Raw genomic sequence first — 22,928 nt, 5'->3', positions numbered from 1 at the left:
TATGTGAAGATGATATAAACTTGTAATTTTGAAGCTTCCATAAAATAAAAATACATGCAATATAACTAACATTAAATCCTTTCCTTTTTCACTATCTTTTAAAATTGAATTGTTAGTTCCATTGAAGCAAGGCATTCCTTAATAGAATGGATTTAAAGGTGCCTCCAAATTGATAAAGTATACTGGTTAGTTCACATGTTTTTCAGATGTATATATTGCTAAGTGTATTTTTAAAGCACGCTAAACTAAAGGAACAATCTCTCAAAATATTTAAATCCACCATTAAGAATCAACTGATTTAAATATTTCTATAGCCACATATATTCCCACTAATTTCAGATTTGAACACCAACTTCTATGATTGAGGATCAAATTACAAGCTATTGATTAATAATGTAATATCCCTAGCAGTTTTCAAAATAGGATACAAAGATTCCAATTTAATATACCTGATTGATTGCATCTGCTATGACTTCAAAAGTGTAAACATTTGCTTTCCAAATGGTCCAGAGAATTAACAAATCAGAAAAATGTAAATGTCAAAATAAAGTTTTTGCTCCAACATTAACATCCTGTAAAATATTAGCTAATATGTAAGTGGCTTGAAATTAATGTATTTTATAGAGTCACAAGTAACCATTCTTTTTCTGTTTCCAAAGGCATCTAAATCAAGGTTTTCACCTTTATCCCACAATCCCTCCTGAAAACCAAAGATGTGCCAAAACCCAGAAGAGCCCAGAGATTAAAATGAAGAAATAATGGAGTAATCTTGTCAAAAGGTTTATTGAAATTGGGAAGAATGCTTACATCCATTTTGATAGGGTTACTTTTCAGTTTCAGTTGCTTGAATATTTGAAAATATATATCCTAGTTGCAGTATTGCAAAATCAATCTTCCTGTTTAAGATTTAGCTACAAGAGAAATAACAGAACTGTATGGAATTCAAGAGTTGATTCAAGTCCTTTGGGCAGTTAGTCTAATGAAAACGGACTGAAATTATACATACTAGTTCCAGATCATCAAAATGATAAGCATGTGAGTACACTATAAAAATATATGGGTATGCAAAATGTGTGCATAATAATTCATGGATGTTTACTATTAGATTCTGACCATCACATTCTCACATACCTTCTTTATGAATATGGTTCCCACAAAACATTTCAATCTAGATATTCTAATTTTAGCCTGACTCAAATTATTAGCTGAAATGGTTAAACCCATTTCAAACCCATCAGTTATATTTCAAGCTCACACTTATCAAACCCATAGTGTCTACAGTATGCATGTAATGGAAAATAATCATATTGGAAAATAGTAAAAAAAAAAAAAAGTTATGATTCTGCATAGAATTTAATCAAACATTTTCCAAGCTTTCATAATTAATTAATGCCATAAATTACAATTGTTCTGTAATAATGTGATGTTTTAGACTTTAAGAAACCAGGCTTCAACAATGTAAGAGAGAGAATAAGAAGGATTCCATGGGTGGAAATCTTAATGGGAAAAAATGATACAGGATGCTTGGGATACTCTGAAAGTGAGATAATAAAGGTCCAAACAAAAACAATACCACTGAAAATTTAAAAACCAGAGACTCCAGATGAGACCTGCATGGCTGCACAAAGAGCTCTGTGACAAATTGGGGGATAAAGTAAAAAAAATGGAAAATGGGACATAAAACTAGAGCAGAATATCAGCAAATGAATCTTTGAATCTGCAAAGACAGTCAGGAAAGCTAACGCTCAGAATGAACTAAGAGTTGCAACAAATGCCAAAAATAACAACAAAGAAAGTAAGTAAACAGATGATATGCAGCATGGAGAAAGCAGAACTGCTTAATTCCCTCTTTGCATCTGTCTTTACACAAAAGAAAAAAAAAATAGCCCAATCTATCAAAAGCAGCACTGTAGGAAACAGAACAAAAATGTGGGTCAAAATAGGTATGGGATTGACAAGAGAACATCTATTTGTTTTTGATTAGTTCATATTTCTGTGACTAGATTGTTTACATCCCAGGGTATTGGAGGAGCTGTCTAATGTGATCTCAGAACCACAGAATGACATCTTTCAGAGCTCCTGGAGAATTGATAGAGGACTGGAAAAGTGCTGATGTGGTTCCAATATTCATAAAGCTTTTTTTAAAAAGTGGATCCAGGAAACTACAAACCAATCAGCTTGACATCAATACCTGGAAAAATCCTGGAAAACATCATCAAACAGCAGGTTTGTAAGCAACTAGAGAGGAACAAGGTGATTACTGGAGTTCAGCATGGGTATATTAAAAACAGATCATGCCAGACAAATCTTATTGTCTTCTTTGAGAAAGCGACTAAAAGAGTGGATCAGGGAAATGCAGGGGATATAATATACTTGAAGTCAGTAAAGCCTTTGACAAAGTAGACCACAGCCTCCTTCTTGGTAAGACAGAACGATGTGACATAGACAGTATCACCACCAGATGGATTTGCAGTTGGATGGCCAGTGGACATCTATTTATTCTCCATAGCACCTGGGGGAAGGACAAGAAGCAATGTGTGGAAGCTTGTCAAATGGAGACCTGGAAATAAGGAGGAATTTCCTGAAGTGAGAACAATTAATCAGTGGAAAAGCTTGCCTCCCTGATTGTTGGAGGTTTTCAAAAGAAAAAGATTGGACAATCATTTATCTGGGATGTTATAAAGACAGCTGTCCTGGGCAGGGGGTTGGACTAAAAGAGCTCCAAGATCCTATGATATTTCTTTTTCTTTTTGCATGTTAATAATGAAACTGTCAGTCAAGTTATATTAATACCAAGAAATATTCTGTAAACTGAAGGGTCACATATTTCCTGTCACTGCTTTGAATGAAAATGTAAGAGAGCTAAAATCAGCTAGTAAACACTACAGATTCTTAGAAATTCCTACTAACATGTAAAATTGTACAGCAGAGTAGCCTTTGGAAAATATTACTAAGTTAGACTTCAAAGAACAATGCATCATAATGCCTCAAGTTAAATTATATGTAAATATCACTGATTTCATCAGGATTCTTTTTCATATAAGCTAAACATGTTTATATCTCACACTCTGATACTGTGTATGATCAAAATCCAGTCTGCAGAGAAACTCTGCTCTCTGTTCACTATAATTTATTGCATACTTACCTCTTCCAGAAGAAAAAAAAGTAGACAAAAAGACAAAAACATCCAGTCCTAGGAGACTGCTTTTATCATCTAGTAAGTTCAGAAAACACACGGATGTCATTGTCACAAAATCCTATCCTCTGTTTTCCATTGCTTGATGGAAGAAAAAAGAACTACTGTATATTAATCAAGAAACCAATTCTAGATTTCATTTAGAATTGAAGCCATGATTAAAGCAGGGGAAAAACCTTTCCATTGCTACTTCTAATTCCAATGCTGCTATAAGAAAAAAACAAAATGGGAGTGTTATATAGTAACCAATTAAGTTTGGGAGAAAATGTTTAGCAAAGTTTTGTAAACATTGTTCACATCAACTTTGCTATGTATCCTAATTTCATAACTGTTTGCATTTTAACAGAATAATTGGAGAGGGGAGGAGGAAAACCCATATTGATAATTCTACCAGATGTGCTTTCAAAGCTGTGACAACTTTCTTGCCCCTCCAGAAATGAACATTTTTAAAGAATGCAGAAAGTGCTCCCCTCTCCTAGTCTGACTAAATATCTTCTCTGTCAATCACACTGATAGTTAAGGAAAGATTTTTCTGCAAAATACCACCCCTACCCCCACCCAATTCAGATCATCTGATCCTAAAACAAATGGAATGTTTCTGGCATGTGGTCTTCCCACAGCTGAGTCAAACTCTTAAGAAATAATTCTGTAATCCAAGCTGACAATAATGGTTGTTTGGGAAAATAAAAATAAAAGAACAAACATTAAAATATGAACAGTTGTTTCAATGGCATCACCATTACTAAATAAACTGGTGGTAATAGGTATGTTCTAAGGCAGAGGTGTCAAACCCAAGGCCCAGGAACTGAATCCGGCCCCCGGGATGCTTAGATTTGGACTGCGGGGCTGCCTTGGAAATAGAAAAAGACTGGTCCGTGGTGCTTCTGCCAGGAAAATGGGCTCCCGAGCTCCATTTTCAGCTGTCATGGTCTCCTGCAACCCTCTGACAGTGAAAATGGAGCTTGGGAGGGCTGCATGGAATTTCACTGCCAGATGGTTGCAGGAAGCTGTGGCAGCCCAAATTGGAGTTTGGGAGCCCGTTTTTGCTGGTAGAGTGCTCGGGCCACTACAGATACCCCCAACACTGCCCCATACATCCCTGCGACCAATTCGCTCTCACAGAGAGGGACTCCTCCGGGTGCCGTCCACTAAGCAGTGCCAGAGGGCGGCGCCCAGGAGCAGGGCCTTCTCTGTGATGGGCCCAGCCCTCTGGAATGACCTCCCCCCCGACATTAGGACTACTACTGATCTCCGCTCCTTCCGCAAGAAACTCAAGACCCACCTGTTCCAACTAGCCGGCCTGGCTCAACTATAGCTCTATCTTCTAATCCCCCTGGCAATTTTAAATTTTAGTGTATTTTAATGTTTTTTAACTCTATTATTATTGTGTTATTTTATGAATTGTAATAATTGATGTTGTGAGTTTTTTATACCTCCTCCGTGCAACATGTGATATGTATTTTTTATTGTACGCCGTCCCGAGTCCCTTCGAGGAGAGGGAGCGGCTTATAAGCCTAATAAAATAAATAAATAAATAAATAAATAAATAAATAAATAAACAAACAAACAAACAAACACGAGTGACAGTGAGTTGGCCATACCCACCCTGGCCCTCGAGGTCAAACACAACCTTTATGTGGAATGGAATCGAGTTGATACCCCTTTTCTAAGGGATGAATTGAACCTATTAAGAGTTCCTTTTGCAGCCTCCAAAGTGAGACAAGTAGCAGTGGGTTTTTTGCTGCCTTGTTTGCTTGCTTGCTTCTATTTTTAGAGTTGCGAGATTTTAAGACACCAAATGGGAAATTGTGCCCTTGTACAGGCTGAAGTCCCCCATTCTACCACTTAAAACTCTCAAACCCCTCTTCACAAAGCTTCTATTACTTGAGTTTTTACCTTAAATAATTTGTGGTGTATACCAGATATACTCTAAAAAGCCTTCTAGATCTCTAGGTAAGAAAAGTTGTATGCCCTTATATTTTATTATTATTTGACATTTATTTATTAAATGTATAAGACCACCTTATCAAAAGCAAAGAACAGATACTTTTCACATTGAGTAAATAACATTATGCAAAGCTGAGAAGCAATGAGAAGCAATAAGTTTTTAAAAAGCAAAAAAAAAATAATAAAAAAACTACAGAAAGTTTAACATTCAACAAATAAAAACTACAGAAAAAAATAAAGAATATCTGTGTAGCTCCAGCCAACATTATTTACCACACCTCTTATATCTCCTATACTCATAAACCAACTTTAATTGCTTCCACTAAGTCATTACATCTTTTCAGACATTGGCTTTTGTTCTTTAAATTTGTAGTCTCTTTTTTTTCCCCATGGGCAGATCAATGTCTTCCAACAATAATGTTCTCACTTTTTCTCTTCCTTTAAGCCCATTCACTCTTCCTTCATATATTACTTCTGGGGTCCAATTCAAACTTCTGGATATCACCCTATAAGGTTCAGCTAACAAGAATTTTCAAGACAGTCAAACATCAGTTATTTTGACCTGTCTTATGAGTTTTCAGAGACAAGTATGCTGAGAACACCTTCTCCAAGTAGATTGGGGGCTTCATGATGCCTTTTCTCTTGTGCTGCCCACGTTCTGGAATACATTATCTCCCACAGTAGAGGATACTCTAAACAGCATTGAAGAAGGCACTTCAATAATTGCCCAGGGAGGCCGGTTGAAACGCGACAAAATGTGATTCAGAGCAACGGAAGGCAGCCATGTGTTTGATGTACTTACGTATCGCTCTATGAGCATCGAGCATGTGCCACTTTTTCTCCTTGGGATGTTTGGGGTGTGGACAAAAATCCGGAAGTACTACCTCCTGGGCCCTGTGAAACCAAGAATTGATCTTGAGTATAAATGCCGGGTCCAAATGGAGGATGACTCTGTCAGGTTGAATCAAGCACAAGTCCTCACGAATTGACAGTGCTGCCAATTCGGAAATTCACCATGCAGACATGATGGCAATCAAAAAGGCTGTCTTAAATGTCAGATGTTTGAGGCTGGCCGAACGGAGGAGCTTAAATGGTGGGGCAATGAGAGCCCGTAACACTACATTGAGGTCCCATGAGGGGTATCTGTGAACAACCGGAGGCCTCAGGTTGGTTGCACCCCATAGGAAGCTGTGGATGATGGGATGATGACCAAGGGAAGAGTGCTCATCTACCGTCAAAATTGTGGACAAGGCTGCCACCTGCCATCTAAGAGTGTTAGGGGCCAGGCCCTGGTCAAGCCTGTCTTTTAAGAAGTCCAAGATCTTGGAAATCATAGCCGTAGTCGCCTCAGCCTTGTGCTCTCTGCACCAGCCGTCAAAGGATTTCCACGTGGCGTCGTATACCTAGTTGTAGAAGGCCACCTGGATACCTGAATGGTGTGAATGACCTTGGTGGAAAGGCTACCCCTACTTAGGAGGTCCCTCTCAAGTGCCAGACGGCTAGTTGTAGCCACTGGGGCTCTGGATATTGAAGCGCCCCCTGGCTGAGAAAGACCTCATGTCGGGGAATCTTACTTACTTACTTACTTATTTTTTCGCTTATAGACCGCCCCCTCTCCCGAAAGGGACTTGGGGCGGTGTACAGTCCATGTCAAAGAACAAAATTAAAACAATTAAAATTACTAAATGGACAATATATATATACAAATATAAATAGATGGATAAGAGGAGGATAAAAGATGTGCAGGACTGTATTGCTAATAAATAATTAAAATAAACAGACATTAAAATCCCAATACCCAATAAAATTAAGTCTACAGAATAATCCCCTTAAAAGCCAGTAAAAATATAAATGCCAGGAGATAGGCGTTGAAATTATGCCAGGCCAGCCAGTCGGAACAGGTGAGTCTTTAGTTTCAGCCGGAAGGAGCGGAAGTCGGTGATGGTTCTAATGTCGGGGGGGAGGTCATTCCAGAGGGTTGGGCCCATCACAGAGAAGGCCCTACTCCTTGGCGTCGCCCGCTGGCATTGCCTAGCGGACGGCACCAGGAGAAGCCCCTCCCTGTGAGAGTGAATTGGCCGCTGGGATGTATGTGGGAGGACGCGATCCCGCAGGTAACTGGGCCCTATGCCATGGAGCGCTTCAAAGATGGTGGTCAAAACCTTGAAACGCACCCGAAAGACCACAGGCAGCCAGTGCAGCTCGCGCAGGAGCGGTGTTACATGGGAGTACCTGGTACACCCCATGACTGCCCGCGCGGCTGCGTTCTGGACTAGCTGCAGTCTTCGGGCGCGTCCCAAGGGAAGCCCCATGTAGAGAGCATTACAGTAGTCCAGGCGAGATGTCACCAGTGCATGAGTGAACGTGCGTAGGGCATCTCGGTCCAGGAGGGGGCGCAATTGGCGCACCAGGCGAACCTGGTGGAACGCCCCCCTTGCCACGGCATGCCACATGGTCATCCATTGACAGCCGGGCATCTAGGAGGACGCCCAAATTGCGCGCCCGCTCCACAGGGGGCAGCTGTTTGCCCCCTATGGCCAGCGCTGGAATCAGCTGACTGAACCGAGGTGCCGGTAGCCACAGCCACTCAGTCTTGGAGGGGTTGAGTTTGAGTCTGTTGTCCCCCATCCAGACCCCGACGGCTTCCAAACACCGGGACATCACTTCGACAGCCTCACTGGGGTGGTTTGGGGTTGAAACGTACAGCTCAGTATCATCAGCGTACAGATGGTATTCAACCCCAAAACCCTCCAGCCGGCGCAATAGGATACCATGGTCGATGGTATCAAAAGCCGCTGAGAGATCTAATAGGACCAGGATAGAGGAGCAACCTCTATCTCTGGCCCTCCAGAGATCATCCACCAGTGCGACCAAGGCTGTCTCTGTGCTGTGTCCGGGTCGGAAGCCGGACTGGCGTGGGTCTAGATATTCGGATTCGTCAAGGTGTCGTGGAAATTGCTGCGCCACCACATTCTCAACAACCTTTGCTAAAAAAGGAAGGTTGGAGACTGGACGATAATTAGCCAGCTCCATTGGGTCCAGTGAAGGCCTCTTGAGTAAGGGCCTCACCACCGCATCTTTCAAGGCAGTTGGTAAGGATCCCTCACCCAATGAAGCGTTCACCAGGCCCAGAAGCCAGCCTCGTGTCACCTCCCAGGATGCCAGTACCAGCCAGGAGGGACACGGGTCCATTAAACATGTGGTGGGCCGCAGCCGTCCACACAACCTGTCCAAATCCTCGGGGGCAACAGAGTCAAACTCCTCCCAGAGTGGTCTTACAAGACTCACTGTTGACGGCTCGTCCGGGCCACTGGAGGGGGCCCATCCGCTCCGGATCTGAGCGACTTTGTCCTGCAGATATTCCCCAAACTCCTTTGCTCTACCCTGCAAGGGCGCCACCCACGCCCCCTGTGATAGGAGGGAGCGGGTCACCCTAAACAGGGCGGCAGGGTGGTTATCCGCGGACGCAATAAGAGCGGCACAATGTTTACGTTTGGCCGCTCTCAATGCCACAAGGTAGGTCTGTAAATAGGATCTTACCTGTGTTCGATCAGACTCGGAGCGTGAGGACCTCCACCTGCTCTCTAGACGTCTCCTATGGCGCTTCATCGCCCTCAGCTCCTCGGTGTACCAAGGGGTTCAGGCGGATCGCTGCCGCAGGAGAGGTCGCAAAGGCGCAACCCGGTCCAAGGCCCCAGCCGTCGCCATATTCCAGGCGGCCACTAGGTCCTCCGACCGAGCGCGGGTCAGGGCTACAGGTAACGGCCCAAGCTCCGTCTGGAACCTCTCCGGTTCCATCAGGTGCTTGGGGCGGTACCAGCTTGGACGAGCTGGCTCCGCCTCCTCGCGGTGAGGGGTAGCGACAGGGAAGTCGAGCCGTTGACATGAGTGATCTGACCATGACAGGGGAGTAATAACTAGGTCCCCTATTCCCAGATCACTCGTCCACTGTTCAGATACAAAAATAAGGTCCAGTGTGTGACCACCCTCGTGTGTGGGGCCTTGAATTAGTTGGGTCAGGCCCATGGCTGTCATGGAAGCCATGAACTCCCGAGCCACCTCAGATGCTGCTCCCGTCGACAGCAGGTTGAAGTCCCCCATGACCATAAGCCTGGGGATCTCAACCGCCGTCTCTGAGATCAGCTCGAGGAGCTCGGGCAGGGCCGCTGATGTATAGCGAGGAGCCAAGTATACAATCAGCAGGCCCAACTGCCTCCCTGGGCCCCATTTAACACCTAGGGACTCACAACCGGGTATCTGAGGAACAGTGAACTCTCTCGGTTCTAGACTCTCCCGAATAACTACCGCCACCCCGCCTCCCTTACCCAGGGCCCGGGGCTGATGGAATGCACGGAAACCCGGTGGGCACATTTCCACGAGTGATAAGCCACCCTCGTGGCCCAACCAGGTCTCCGTTATCCCTGCAAGGTCCAGCTCCCCCTCTGAGATCAACTCACTAATGAGGGGGGCCTTGTTGGTTACGGACCTTGCATTGCACAGCATCAGCCGCATGCCCTGGCCCTGTAGTTCCTGACCACCCAGTCTGCGGGGGTTGGTACAAACGACCGGGCGTAGCCAACAGCCACGGTCTCCCAACCGACCTCGTGATTTTCTCCTGTCCTCGCGTCCCCCCCTCCCCGCGACCGATGTAATAAAACAACCCTCTCCTGGAATGGCTTGTTCCCTCTCCCCCCCACCCCGCTCACTCCCCTCCTTGACTCACCTGCTCGTCTGGTGCTGGCTTCCTTCCGGCCTGGTTAACCCACCCCCCCTCCCTGGAACCCCCTAAGAACAATGTAAAACATTTCGATAAAAAGCCCCTCAGCTTCCGTTTCTTCCACCTCTCGGGGTTCACAAACCCGTCATCAAGGCAGGCCCTTGAAAGCGCCAAGGGCCATACCTGCGAGAGAGGGGCCTCTCGCAGGCGGAGCAGGTCTAGCCTTGAGTAGATTGATAAAATATTAAAACCCAATTGGGTAAGGGTGCAGATGGTAAAAGTTAATAGTTAATAGCCAGAGGCTAAGATGTTACTGGGGAGCTGGAGGGGAAAATGTTCCATATATTTCCAGGACGTGAAGGTGAAGCAGGTGGAGATATCATAAAAATGGGGGACAGTCCAAGGTGGTTGAAAGTAGATGTAGTTACAGATGTGGGTTCCTTAGTGAATGGGGGGGCCTTCTAAGCCCAGCTGTTCTTAGTCTTAGTCTGGGTAGTCAGTTGGGCTCATCCATGGCCCTAATACGGGTCTCCAGTGACCTCTAAGGTTCCAGGCCACCCCCAACCATTATTTAAGGTCTTCTTCTTCCTACTGGTTCCCAACATCCTCACCTTGACCCCCCCCATCCGGCGTCTCAGTTCTCAGTTCTCTTAACATTCGCAGCAGTTTGGGGAAACGCTTCCAAGATTATCAAGACACCAGAGCAAGTTCCCGGGAGCATGGGAGCAGCCAGGATACGGCCAGCTGTTATGGGGGAGTCCCTGGCTGCGGTTCTTTCCACACACCCAATACCGCAGCCATCTCCCAGTGCCGCTCCCTGCTGCCTCCCCATTCTGCTCACCACTCGGTGTCCTCTGGGGTCCTTTGGCATTGTAGGGTGGCTCCAGAACTTCCATTGCCTCCCCGTCCTCTCTGGTGCCGCTGGCTTGCCTTTTCTGATGCCTGTCTTGCCTTTTCCCCTTTCTTCTTTCAAATTTCGTGCCGCGCTGCTGCCGCCGCCGCCGCGCTGCCGCCGACGCCGCCGCGCTGTCACCGCCGCCACCGCCATTGCCTCACAGCTTCCTTCCTCAGCTTCTCAGCTCCGCTCCGCTCCTTTTGCCTCCAAGCTTCTCCGACCACCCCTGGTGGACTAAAACAAGCCCCAAACACGCCAGGGTGGTCGGGCTATCCGAATCTCAGCCCCCCGATGCCATGGGGGCCGGCGGCAACCTCCTACCCCTGTTGGGCGCTCCACGGTAAGCTAGGAGCTCAAACAGGTGACCGCCATCGCCGGAAGCTCCTCCTCCTTCCTCATCTTACCAACATCACTTGTGCCAATCTGCCAAGGAGGGTTGACAGAGAGACTCACTAGGTCGGCAAACCAGGTCCTTCTGGGCCAGTAGGGAGCCACAAGCAGAATTTCCACCTCCTCCAACAGAATTTTCCGAATCACCCTGGGAAGAAGAGGTAACGGGGGGAAAGCGTACATCAGACCCGGTGGCCATGGAGAGTGGAGAGACCCAGAGATCACACATGCCCAAGATGGTGTCCTGTCACATTTGAGGAGAGTTTTGGGGAGATGATTGTCCTTCTTGAGGCTTGCAGGGGGTACCCTATCCCCTTGTTTGTTCCAGGTCCAGCTATGAGAACTTCCTGGGACCTCGGGGATACCCTTGAGCTGCGATGTCCTGCCTTGCAGCCAGAACATCGTGAGTGAAATGGGGAAGTTAGTAGTGAAAGGAGAATGGAGAGCATCGGCGCCTGCCGGCATGGGTGTGGTCAGCAGCTGCGGTGGGACGCTCAGCCTGGGGTCTCTGCAGCTGGCGTGGGTGTGGGCAGCAGCAGCGGGACACCCAGCCTTGGGTCTCTGCAGCCGGCGTGGGTGTGGTCAGCAGCGGCAGTGAGATGCCCGGCCTGGGGTCTCTGCAGCTGCCGCTCCCCGTGCCATGGTGTTATCCCGGTTGCTCCCCCCTCCACCTTGTTTATGGACATGATAAATTGGATCAGCGGAGAGTGGCTGAGGCAGCTGGGATGGATATTAACACCAGTGGAAGATGGCTTCAGTAGTTGGCATGGGCGTGGTTGGAGTGGGGGGGGTCCTAAGTTGTGGCCCCCTCCGGTATCACCGCTGTTGCCTGGGCCACCGTACTGTGCCATTTGGCCATTGGCCCCTCCTCCTGTGACACTATGGACTGGGTCAACAGAGTGCAGCCCTGGCGATGGATATGAGTGCAGCTAGCATGGGAGGAGCTTAGCTGTTGGAGTTGTTGGAGTCGGAGCAGCCGCTGATGCCGCCGCTGTCCTCGCCACTGTCATCACTGGCCGCTTCACCACCTCGCAAGTTAGCATCTGCTGCGACTTTGACAGCTGGCCGTTACTCTTACATATTGCCCTCAACACTGACTATTTTATGATGGACCTAAGCTTCCCGCTACCCCCTTGAACACTGCCAGCTGCCCCCCCCCATGGACATGTCATCTCCTCATTTCATGTCCCCATGATGTCATCCCATTTGGTTGATGCCATATTCTCCTCTGTGTTAAACTGCGACAGAACTTTATTCTCTTTGGGAACTCCCTCTTTCCCGGGGATGGCCTTCTTGCCTATCAAGAAACTTCCTTAATGACGGATCTTGGGATCCTGAGAGGTGGCATGCGAAGAAAAGATTTCTTAGGGGTTTTTTACAGGGGTTTTTAAATCAAATTTTAAGGAGGGCAGGGGGGGGTTGATTCAGATGGCTCAGACAGGCTTGGGGAGGAGTCTGCCAGGGCACAGGCCAGAGCTAACTAATGGGTGGGGGTTGGGTGTGCTGGGAAGGGTTGGGAATCCGGGGAAAACATTAAGCCATTCCATTGGGGGGTTCACCATCTCTACTGTTTGTGGGAGAGGCAGATATGGTGGGGGCCGAGGGCCAAATTATGTTCAGGGGATGCGGGTTTGCTGTTTAAGAGCGATCACGCGTTCCGACTCTCATCGCCCTTCATGCAACCCAGGGTGCTCGGGATTACAGGATCGTGGTCTCCGGGTGGTGTCGCTTAACCCCAGGTCCGTGGTACATAAGGCTCCCCTCATTTACGACCTCATACAAGAGGGTGGAGCGGACCTGACATGCATTACGGAGACCTGGTTGGGCCATGAGGGGCAGTGGATGAATGATCTAGATTTAGGGGATATTTCTATTCAACCCTTGTCATGGTCTGATCACTTCCTCATCAGGCTTGACTTCCATACTGCTACCACTCGCCGCAGGGAGGCAGAACCAAATAGATGGTTCCATCCCAGGCACCTTATGGATCCTGAAAGGTTCCTGATGGAGCTTCAGACTTTTCCTGAATCCCTGCTCACAGAGTGGCTGGAGGGCCAGCCGGTCCGAATCTGATCGAACAGTAGTAAGAATTCATATTAAATTCTACTTAGTGGCGATAAAAGCGGCAAAACGGCAACATTTTTCCGCTCTTATCACGTCCGCAGATAACTGCCCAGCCACCCTGTTTAGGGTGACCCACTTCTTACTTACCCAAGGACCTGGGAAAGACCCCTTGCAAGGTAGGGCTGAAGAATTTGTTCAGTATCTGCAGGATAAAATTGCTCAGATCCGGACAGGCTTGGACTCTGACTGGATAGATTTGGGCGAGTCGACGGGATGAATCTTGTGGAGACAATCTGGGATGAGTTTGACCCTGTGACCCCCAAGGGCATGGACAGGATTATGGGGAGACTCAGTGCTGCCACTTGTGTGCTGGACCCGTGTCCTTCTTAGTTAGTTTCGGCTTCCCGGGAGGTGACACGAGGCTGGCTCCAGGCGATTACCAATGCTTCATTGAGAGAGGGGTTCTTTCCCACCGCCTTGAAGGAGGCGGTGGTGAGGCCCCTCCTTAAGAAGCCTTCCCTGGAACCAGCTTCTTTAGCCAATTATCGTCCGGTCTCCAACCTTCGCTTTGTAGTGAAAGTTGTTGAGAGTGTGGTACACGTCAGCTTCCCCAGTACCTGGATGAAGCTGTCTACCTGGATCCGTTTCAGTCGGGGTTCAGGCCCAGGTATAGCACGGAGACTGCATTGGTCGTGTTGGTCGATGATCTCTGGTGGGCCCGGGACCAGGGCTGCTCCTCTCTCCTGGTCCTATTAGACCTCTCGGCGGCTTTCGATACCATCGACCATGGTATCCCACTGCGACGACTCGGGGGGTTGGGAGTGGGGGGCACCGTTTTACGGTGGTTCTCCTCCTACCTGTCGGATCGGTCACAGTTTGTGTTGACTGGAGGGCAGGGATCGACCCTGAGGCGCGTCACTTGTGGGGTGCCCCAGGGGTCGGTTCTCTCACCCCTCCTATTCAACATATATATATGAAACTGCTGGGCGAGATCATCCATGGTTTTGGGGTACGGTATCATCAATATGCTGATGATACCCAACTTTTCATCTCTACCCAAACCACCCAAATGATGCCCTCGATGTGATGTCCCGATGCCTGGAGGCTGTGCAGATCTGGATGTGGAGGAACAGGCTCAAGCTCTATGCACAGTCACTCATGCCCTCATCCTTTCCCGCCTGGACTACTGCAACGCTCTCTACATGGGGCTGCCCTTGAAGAGCACCCAGAGGCTTCAGCTGGTCCAGAATGCGGCTGTGCGGGTTATCATGGTTGCCGATTGTTTTCCGGGTGCGATTCAAGGTACTAATTATGACCTTTAAAGCGTTCCATGGCTTAGGCCCAGGGTACCTGTGAGACCACCTACTGCCACCAGTAGCCTCCCACCGTCCAGTATGATCCCACAGAGTTGGCCTCCTCAGGGTGCCATCGGCCAGAAAGTGTCGGCTGGCAACCCCAAGTGGGAGAGCCTTCTCTGTGGGAGCGCCTTCCCTCTGGAATGACCTGCCCCCGGAACTTCGCATAACCCCCGACCTCCGGTCCTCCCGGCGCGCCCTAAAAAGTTGGCTTTTCCAGCAAGCCGGCCTGGCCTGTTAATTTTATCTAATTTTTTTAAATGTTATTGTTATATTAATTGGGTTTGGTTTTTTTGGATACTTATCTAATTTCCTTCTAACTTTTGTGATATGTTTTTTTAATGTTGTACGCCACCCTGAGTCCTTTGGGAGAAGGGCGGCATATAAATCCAATAAATCCAAATCCAAATCCAAATCACCAAGCAAACCTTATTATATTGATTCAAATATTCATTAAATATCCAAGAGGGACATTATGTCCCCCTTGTCTTGATGGGACAAAAATAAGAAAATTATTAAAGTATAACCTTAAGACCTCCACACTGAAGCAGACATCACTCTTTATACCATGAATAAAGATGGGGGAGAGATTTCACTGCATATGATACCACCTATTTAGCAACATTTTGGGATAAATATTTCACGGAGACATTATTTTTATTTCCAGATGTTATTTAAATACTTGCATATGCATAATTTGCAATTATATGTAGTCCTCGACATACAACCACAATTGAGAGCAACATTTCTGTTGTTTAACAAGACAGTTGTTAAATGAGTTTTGCCCCATTTTTGCTCTTTTTTGCCACAGTTGTTAAGTGAATCAGTGCAGTTAACAACACAGCTGCTAGCAACACAGCTGTTAAGGTAATCTGGCATCCCCATTGTCTTTGCTTGTCAGTAGGTAACAAAAGGTGATAACATGACCCAGGGACACTACAACCATCATAAATACATGCCAATTCCCAAGTGCTTGAAATTTGATCATGTGAACATTGAATGCTGCAATAGTCATGTGAAAAGCAGTAATAAGTCACTTTTTTCAGTATCATTGTAACTTGGAACGGTCACTAAATGACTTGTTGCTAGTCAAGGACTGCCTGTCTTTTCAATTTATGCTTTATTTCCTAATACAAGTATGTATATATATATATATATATATATATATATATGTGTGTGTGTGTGTGTGTGTGTGTGTGTGTGTGTGTGTGTGTGTGGTGTGTGTGTGTGTTGTATTTGTACTGATAAATAAATAAAGGGAGACTAGTATAGATCTATTTCGAGCTAATTAGCTCTCATCAGCTAGCCATACCCTTACTGGGATTTGAACCTGGGCTGTATTATATCTTAGGCAGGAGTCTTAGCCACTAAGCCACAGGCTCGCCTCCTTATCAGTTGATATATATATATACACACATATACATATACATATACATATACATATACATATACATATACATATACATATACATATACATATACATATACATATACATATACATATACATATACATATACATATACATATATATATATATATATATATATATATATATATATATATGCTTTATTCATATGCAGCTTAAGTCATAACATAAGAAAATGCAACATTGATCCTCTCTCACCCCCAAAAATATATATTTAAAAAGAAACTATATTTTTATAGCTCAATTGTACATTGCCTCTTTTAAAACTAATAAGCACAGCAAACAAAATACTAACAGCTGCCCTTGGGACAATTAGTATTTTATATAAGCTTATTTTGACTTGGTGCAACATGGTGGGCTTATGAATGAAACCGTTTTACATTAACTGCTGCAGAATATCTTAGTATCATTCTAATCCCTGAGCCAGTATGCCTGCCTGCCATTTGTTTATAACTTTGCCCTTTGCTGCACATAACTATGTTGACATCGCGAACTGATTAAATAATCCAGGGATCAAAATACTGGAAACTTGCCATCCTTTCACTCCCCACACAGGCGAGAAAGGAGAACAGATCTGTAGCCATGCTGTCTTTGGACTCTGTATTTCTTCAGTGTTTAAAGATGTATATTTTCTAATTGCACTTCTTTTGGCCAAAATTGTTAACCTTGGAAAGTTGCCCAAAAGGCTGTGAAAGACATGTAATTGATTGAAGACTGTGCCACACTTTTATGGTGACTTGACACCTTTGGGCTTTCTGCAGATTATGTGCTGCCTTTTTCCGAAAACTGCATAACAGCCTTTTTGTGGGCAGGCTGAAAACAAACAGTCATATTATCCAGCTGTGTCCATAAATCTGATGAAAACATTGCTGCATGCTATCGAAGACTTTAAACAAGAAAATAGCAAGTGTCCAGTTGGGTAATTTAATAATGCCCCAGCCCTGTTACAAGACCAAAAGTCAATTCAAACATTACATGTTCCAATGATGAGGTCATTCCCTGTCTGTATACTTATGAAAACAGATTGAGAAATGCATATAGCTTTTTGCTCACAATTTCATAATGGGACCTTTAAGATCTAATTCTATTATTCCAATAAGCTAATAAAACACTTATAAGAAACTACAAAAGCTACCTGCATTTTACCACCTTAACAGGTATCCAAATTCTAGATCCAGGTATTCAGACACTGGTTTCATGGCAAGAGTTAACATGAAAGAAAGTAACTGCAAGCCATCCAGAGCCACTGATTGAGATGGGCGGCATAGAAATGGAACAAAAAAATAAATAAAGTAGAATGCAGATCCCAAAACAAATCAGCAAGTGAGGCTCATATTGTGGGACAGCGCAGAAATATAAATTTCAAAAGGGGATATACTAGATACTAATATATGATCAGTGTATAGATAATAATAATATTACATTTGGTAAGAAAGTTTGGTTTTCATTTAGGGAGCCAGGTTAGGGAGCCAAAAGAGAAGAGCTTGGTGGTATACCCTAGCTTGGATTAAAGAAACACCAAGAAACAAAAAGTTTCATATTAACATCAAAGTCATCAGATTAGTACCAGCAGTATACAAAAAAGGGTACATTAGAACCTCTGGTCATGAACGCTTCTGACCGTGACCAAATCGTGTTCCGAACAAACAAAAAAAGCACTTTTTTTTTCATGGCTGATTTCCCCTTCTGTGCCAATTTTTTTGTAAGTGCCAAATTTCCAAAATTAGGTTCGGGTCATGACCAAATTGGGTTGCAACCAAATTTATGGAACAAATTATGGTTGTGACCATAGGTTCTACTGTATGGAATTCCATGGAGTAAGAAACTAAAAAAAAAATGTCAACATAAAGTTGTATGTTGAAAATGAATGCAGATCCTGAATGTTACAGCTCACTGAATTTTCCCCGTGGATTTAGTTTTACAAGGGGACCACAATGATGATTGAGGTTTGCTGGATTACCATCAAGTCACATTGGTATAGTCTTAGCTATCCCACAGTCCACAATGTGAATGAGCAATATGGGACAATTACTTCTTGGACTCTTACAATATTGACTTTTTCTAGTAAGAATGATTGGATTGAAAGTTTATTTAAAACAGGTCCCTTAAGAATTGCCGATCTTACTGGGGGAAGCAAGTTGAAGAAACTTCAAGTTTCTGGCCATTTGTTTCCTTTTGCTGTCACATAAGAACTCAACACATATTACCTTGATCTGAAACCACAGTTCTTTATATATTTTAAAATTAGTAGCAACCAAAATAGTGAAGACCTAACCCAGATATGGAGAACCATATCCTACTCCATCTTCTACCGGTATAATGCAGGTAGTCAGATACCTGAAGAAAGCTATAATATCTCCCCACAGTCTTCTCCATGCACCCAACATTTGCAACCATTCCTTCTGTTTTCTTACAAACCTTTTAGCATCCTGGTTGTCCTCCTAGGACTGTGATGGCAAACCTATCACAGGCAAACCAAAGTGGTACGCAGAGCCATTATACACGTGCCCAAAGTGGTACGCGGAGCCATGTTGCCTGGCACGTGCGGCATCACCGATTCCTATTCTGGGTTTCTGGCGCACATGCACATGCAATGATCAACTGGCCTTTGTGCATGTGGACTGCTGGAAATTGGAAAAGCTGGTCTTCTGTTTTCCAGTGTGAGCATGCATGCTGGCCAGCTGACTGTCACACGTGCATGCGCACCAATAACCCAGAAGACTAGCTGGCTGGTGTGCATGTGCGTGCCAGAAAGCGGACATTCATTTTCTGGCACGCACATGTCCCCTGGGCAGCTTTTCTCCCAGGTTGTGGCCCCAAAGAGCATGCACAAGCGCTCCCTTTTCGGCACTCGGTGCCAGAAGGGTTTGCCATCACTCTCCTAGGACATGTTCCAGTTTGTCACCATCTCTCCTAAAATATGGGGCCCAATATACGTAATATACTCAGAGCTAGGCAAAGCCGTTTTTCTTTTCCCAGGAATGTCACATTTTGTACTCAGTAGGCTAGAATGAGAAGTCAAAGAAACATCTTAGAAGGAAATACTGAGCCATGTCTGTTCTGCTGCTGTCAAGAAAACTACATCAATTCTTCCATTACTGTGTTGTATTCCACTGCATCTTCCTTGGTTGTTGTTGTTTTTTAGTGTGTTTACAAATATTCAATGATATGAGTATTTCCCATCAAGTCAGAGAACATTAGTTGTGGGCAACTTTGGAGTTAAATAATTAAGAACCAATGTTCACAAGATTCCCATAAAGTTACACTTTCTTTCTCTAAGGGTTTTGAAGTGAAAAGATAGATCATTCTTTTGGGTAGCACTGAATCAAGAGATTTTTGCAAGCTACAAGGGACAAACTCCATTTTATCATTCTTGCTTTCTCAAGATCCTAAAACAGATTTCACATGTGCCTTTGGTAATAGATGAACTTAGATATGTTAATGGACAGCCACACTCTGTAACATAATGAGAAACAGCTGTTACCAAAGCTACAAAGTGATCTTTCTACATAATTACCAATTCCTGCTATCACCCCTGAGTGATATCATCCCAACTGCGGTATCAACATTTCCTTTTGGAGAGAAGCAAAAAAGGAAACGCTGATCTGGGTTATCTTTTATTTTCCTTAAGAGAGCTCCATTTATGCTTTCGCTTTTATTTATTTACTAATTGATTCTATTTATATACACTGTAATCTGCATGAACTCCTGGTGGTTTACAGCAATAAATGCTGATGGCCTTAAGGATTATCTAGGCTCTAGTAAGTTTTTACATTTAAGAGAAAATATATGTAATTTGCCCAAATGATCATAAATGAATAAAAAAGCTAGCCTTTTGAATACCCACGCCTTCATTTCAAGAGATGTCTTGAAGTTTTTTTCCTTCTATGATCAAAACATTGAAGTATTTCAAACTCTCTACTAACTCCCCAATCCAGGGTCTCTGGATGAGTAGATTTTGACTTCCATAATTCCCAGCCACCGCTCAACTTTGCTAGAGGTGGGGAAAACTGCAAAACTCCTAAAAATCCATCATGATTGAAGAAACTGTCATTTCAAGGGAGCAAAAAGACACATGTTCAATAAGAAGTGTCTACAATAAAACTTAATTGTGTAAAGGAAAGAAATCCACAAAGGCAATTTTTGTGGATATAAAGTGAGTTGCACTTGCATCCTCCCCCTCCCAAAAAAACAGTACCAGAAAGAGCAAAGGAACTTGGTAGAGGCTCTTAAACTCTGATTAAACATCATCCACCACCACCCACCAAATCTCTGCTTTGCAGGTCCTATTTCTCCTAAGTTAGTGGAGAGCAGCTTAGCTGTAAATATTTGCCCTTCACGCTGAGCCCACCAGCTGGCTGAAACTGCAGCTGACAGATATGTCTGTAAAGAAGGGAGAGAGTTAGAGGGAGGCTGGAGGGGGCTAAACAAATTTCAAAGAAAAGAGAAGAGAGAGCTCTCCCCTCCTCCAACTCTCTCTAATAAGGAAAAGAGAAGAAAATAAACAACAAATATCCTGTCTCCTCACTCTTCCTTCTGCCTTGATTTGTTTGCTGATTCCCAAGTTACAGATACAGGATGCCAAAAGTCTGGCACTCGTATGGCAAACTCAGGGTCTTGTTTTGTTTCTCCTTCCACCCCAAGAGGGATGTTTCCTCTCACCAAAACATTTGTGCCAAACTATTCTTGACCCCACTCGAATGCAAAGGCCTGGCACATTTGGAGGCGACCACATTCAAAAGAGTTTATCCTGCAGGGATGAATATGGGAGGTACATAAAAGGGGCCAGAACATTTGGTATGTAATGTTTGGAAAGAAAGAGGGGGGAGGGAGGCAAGGGGAGAGAGAGGGGAGGGGGGAAAAGGAGGGAGGGAGCGAGATGAGAGAGAGATGGAAAGGAAGGTTTTGGGGGTTTTTTTGAAAAAAGAAAACAAATACTGGGTTGTGTAACCAAGCTTTCCATAACTGGGGCATCACCACTGATATGAATTGCAAAAGAGATTTCTGAAAAAGCTCCACACACAGGCCTTCAAGTAGCTCAAAGCTCGCACATCTGCAGAGCAATCCTATCCATGAATGCTCAGAAGTGAATGCTGAAGGGTGCAACTTTAGGATTAGGTTATAAGGTTAGGGTTGGTGTCCTTGCTTTCTTAGGGCCACGGGCCACTCGATTAAATGCAAAGGAATCGGTGGCAGTCTTTAAGACACCGTAGGGCTGCCCCACCCTCTCTCTCTGGGGCGCCCCATGAGAGGGCAAGTGACTTCAGAAAAAAAAAGGGGGGGTGGAAGGGAGAGAAGTAGCCGGAGGGGAGGGGGATGTCACAATGCCGCCCGCCTGTCGGAAGGGGAGCGGGAGTCGCACTCACCTTGCTGGGCGAAAAGGCGGCCAGGCTACGGCCGAGCGAGTCGAGGCGGGCGCTGTATTCGGTGAACTTCTTCTGGTAGCGCAGCGCTGTCATCTGGAGCTCGAGCTGCACGGCCGAGAGCTGCGAGAGGAGCGACTTCTCCCGCTTGCCGGCCCGCAGCGCCTCTTTCTTCAGCTCTTTCTCCAGGCCGGCCAGTTTGGCTTGGAGGGCGCCGTTGTGCGCCTTGAGCGCTTGCAGGCAGCAGTGGGAGCCGGCCTTGCGCTCGCGATGGGTGAGCACCAAGCCGCAGCCTTGCTCGCAGATCCCCACCGGCCGGGCCTCGCAGCTCTCGCGCATATGCGCGTCCACGTCGCGCAAGTTGAGCACTTCGGCGCAGCCCTTATGGCGGCACTTCGCCGGCGAGTAGTCGCACATCTCGGCGTGCTCGGCCAAATGTTGCAGCTTGACCACCTTCTCGCAACCCCGCTCGCGGTTGGCGCACTTGATGTCCAGCTTGAGGATGAGGCTCTTCAAGGGCAGGACGTGGTTCAGCTCCTTGGTGGACATCCGCTGGCACTTCACCGGGCAGCTGCCTTGTTGCACGACCCACGGCAGGACGCAGCCGGCGCAGAACACATGACCGCAAGGGGTGGTGAGAGGGTCCTCCAAAACTTTGTTGCACAGATTGCATTTGAAGTCGGGATCCACCTCCCCGTTGAAGCGATCCAGCTCAAAACCCATCGCTCTCCGCCTTCGGTGACCGCAAGGCAAACGCCTCCGTCCGTCCGTCCGTCCGTCCGTTCAACCCGAGCGCGCGGACCCACCCAAACTCCCCCACTTCTCTGGGGTGAGAAATAAGATAAAGCCGCGGTTTTAATCAACTTGTTATATATACTTTTTTAAAAAAAACCAAGCGTTCCAAATCACACGGTGTCCGAAGAGGGGGAGGAAAAGGGAAACAAAAAGAAAATCTTCCTTCGAGAGAAGAAGCCCCAACTGCAGAGGTCACCGGACATTTATTCTCACCGCTCTCCTCTCTCATTCCTTGCGAGCCACGAGGAGCAGCCCAGACTGGCTGACTGCGGGCTGTCTACTGACTGAACTAATTGCCTCAGACTTCCTTGCAAAGGCTGGTGAGGAATCCTCTACCGCATTGATCCTAGTTAAAGCGCAGAGCTTCCTTCGCCCACCTCCCTTCCCTCCTTCCCCTCACGCAAAGCCTTTCCCAAACCCCTCCTGCTCTCGCCTTTTTTGGCTCGGTTTAGCTTCTTCTCCTTTTTCTTTTTTTTAAGAAAGAGAGAGAGAGAGAGATTCGGACGGGAGAGGCCTGATTCCCTGAAGCTGAGAATGCTGTTTATTCATGAGCATAATCAGCAGCATGGCTCGCCGGATATATGAAGAAAAAGAAAAGGGGGAAGGAAAAAAAAAGCTGCTCTGAAGCATTCAGGAGTTTGCACAGGGAAGGGTAGATGGCAGTTACATGAAGCTTTCTTTGTTTGATGGGTTGAGAGTTGGTGAAGTTCTGTGCTGAGAGGCTCTTGGAGCAGTTTCTGGTTTTCGGGGGATCCCTTGGGATTTTATGCAAGAAGGTT

The 22,928-nt window shown here is 45.7% G+C and overlaps 1 protein-coding gene across 1 annotated transcript in view; it reads right to left on the bottom strand.

Moving 5' to 3' along the window:
* The window catches only part of PDZRN3 (PDZ domain containing ring finger 3), a 253,222-nt gene extending 230,798 nt beyond the window's left edge, over positions 1-22,424 (bottom strand). Inside the window, exon 1 of the mRNA XM_081934747.1 lies at positions 21,358-22,424. Within this exon, the coding sequence (XP_081790873.1) occupies positions 21,358-22,077 (720 nt within the window). The 5' untranslated portion in view covers positions 22,078-22,424. The remainder of the gene's footprint in view (positions 1-21,357) is intronic.
* Positions 22,425-22,928: the final 504 nt, after the last annotated feature.

Source organism: Natrix helvetica, assembly GCF_964273705.1.
Source record: "Natrix helvetica genome assembly, chromosome: 1".
Taxonomy (NCBI): Eukaryota; Metazoa; Chordata; class Lepidosauria; order Squamata; family Natricidae; genus Natrix; species Natrix helvetica.
The sequence above is the reverse complement of the archived record's forward strand: the minus strand, read 5'-3'. Positions and strand labels throughout refer to the sequence as shown.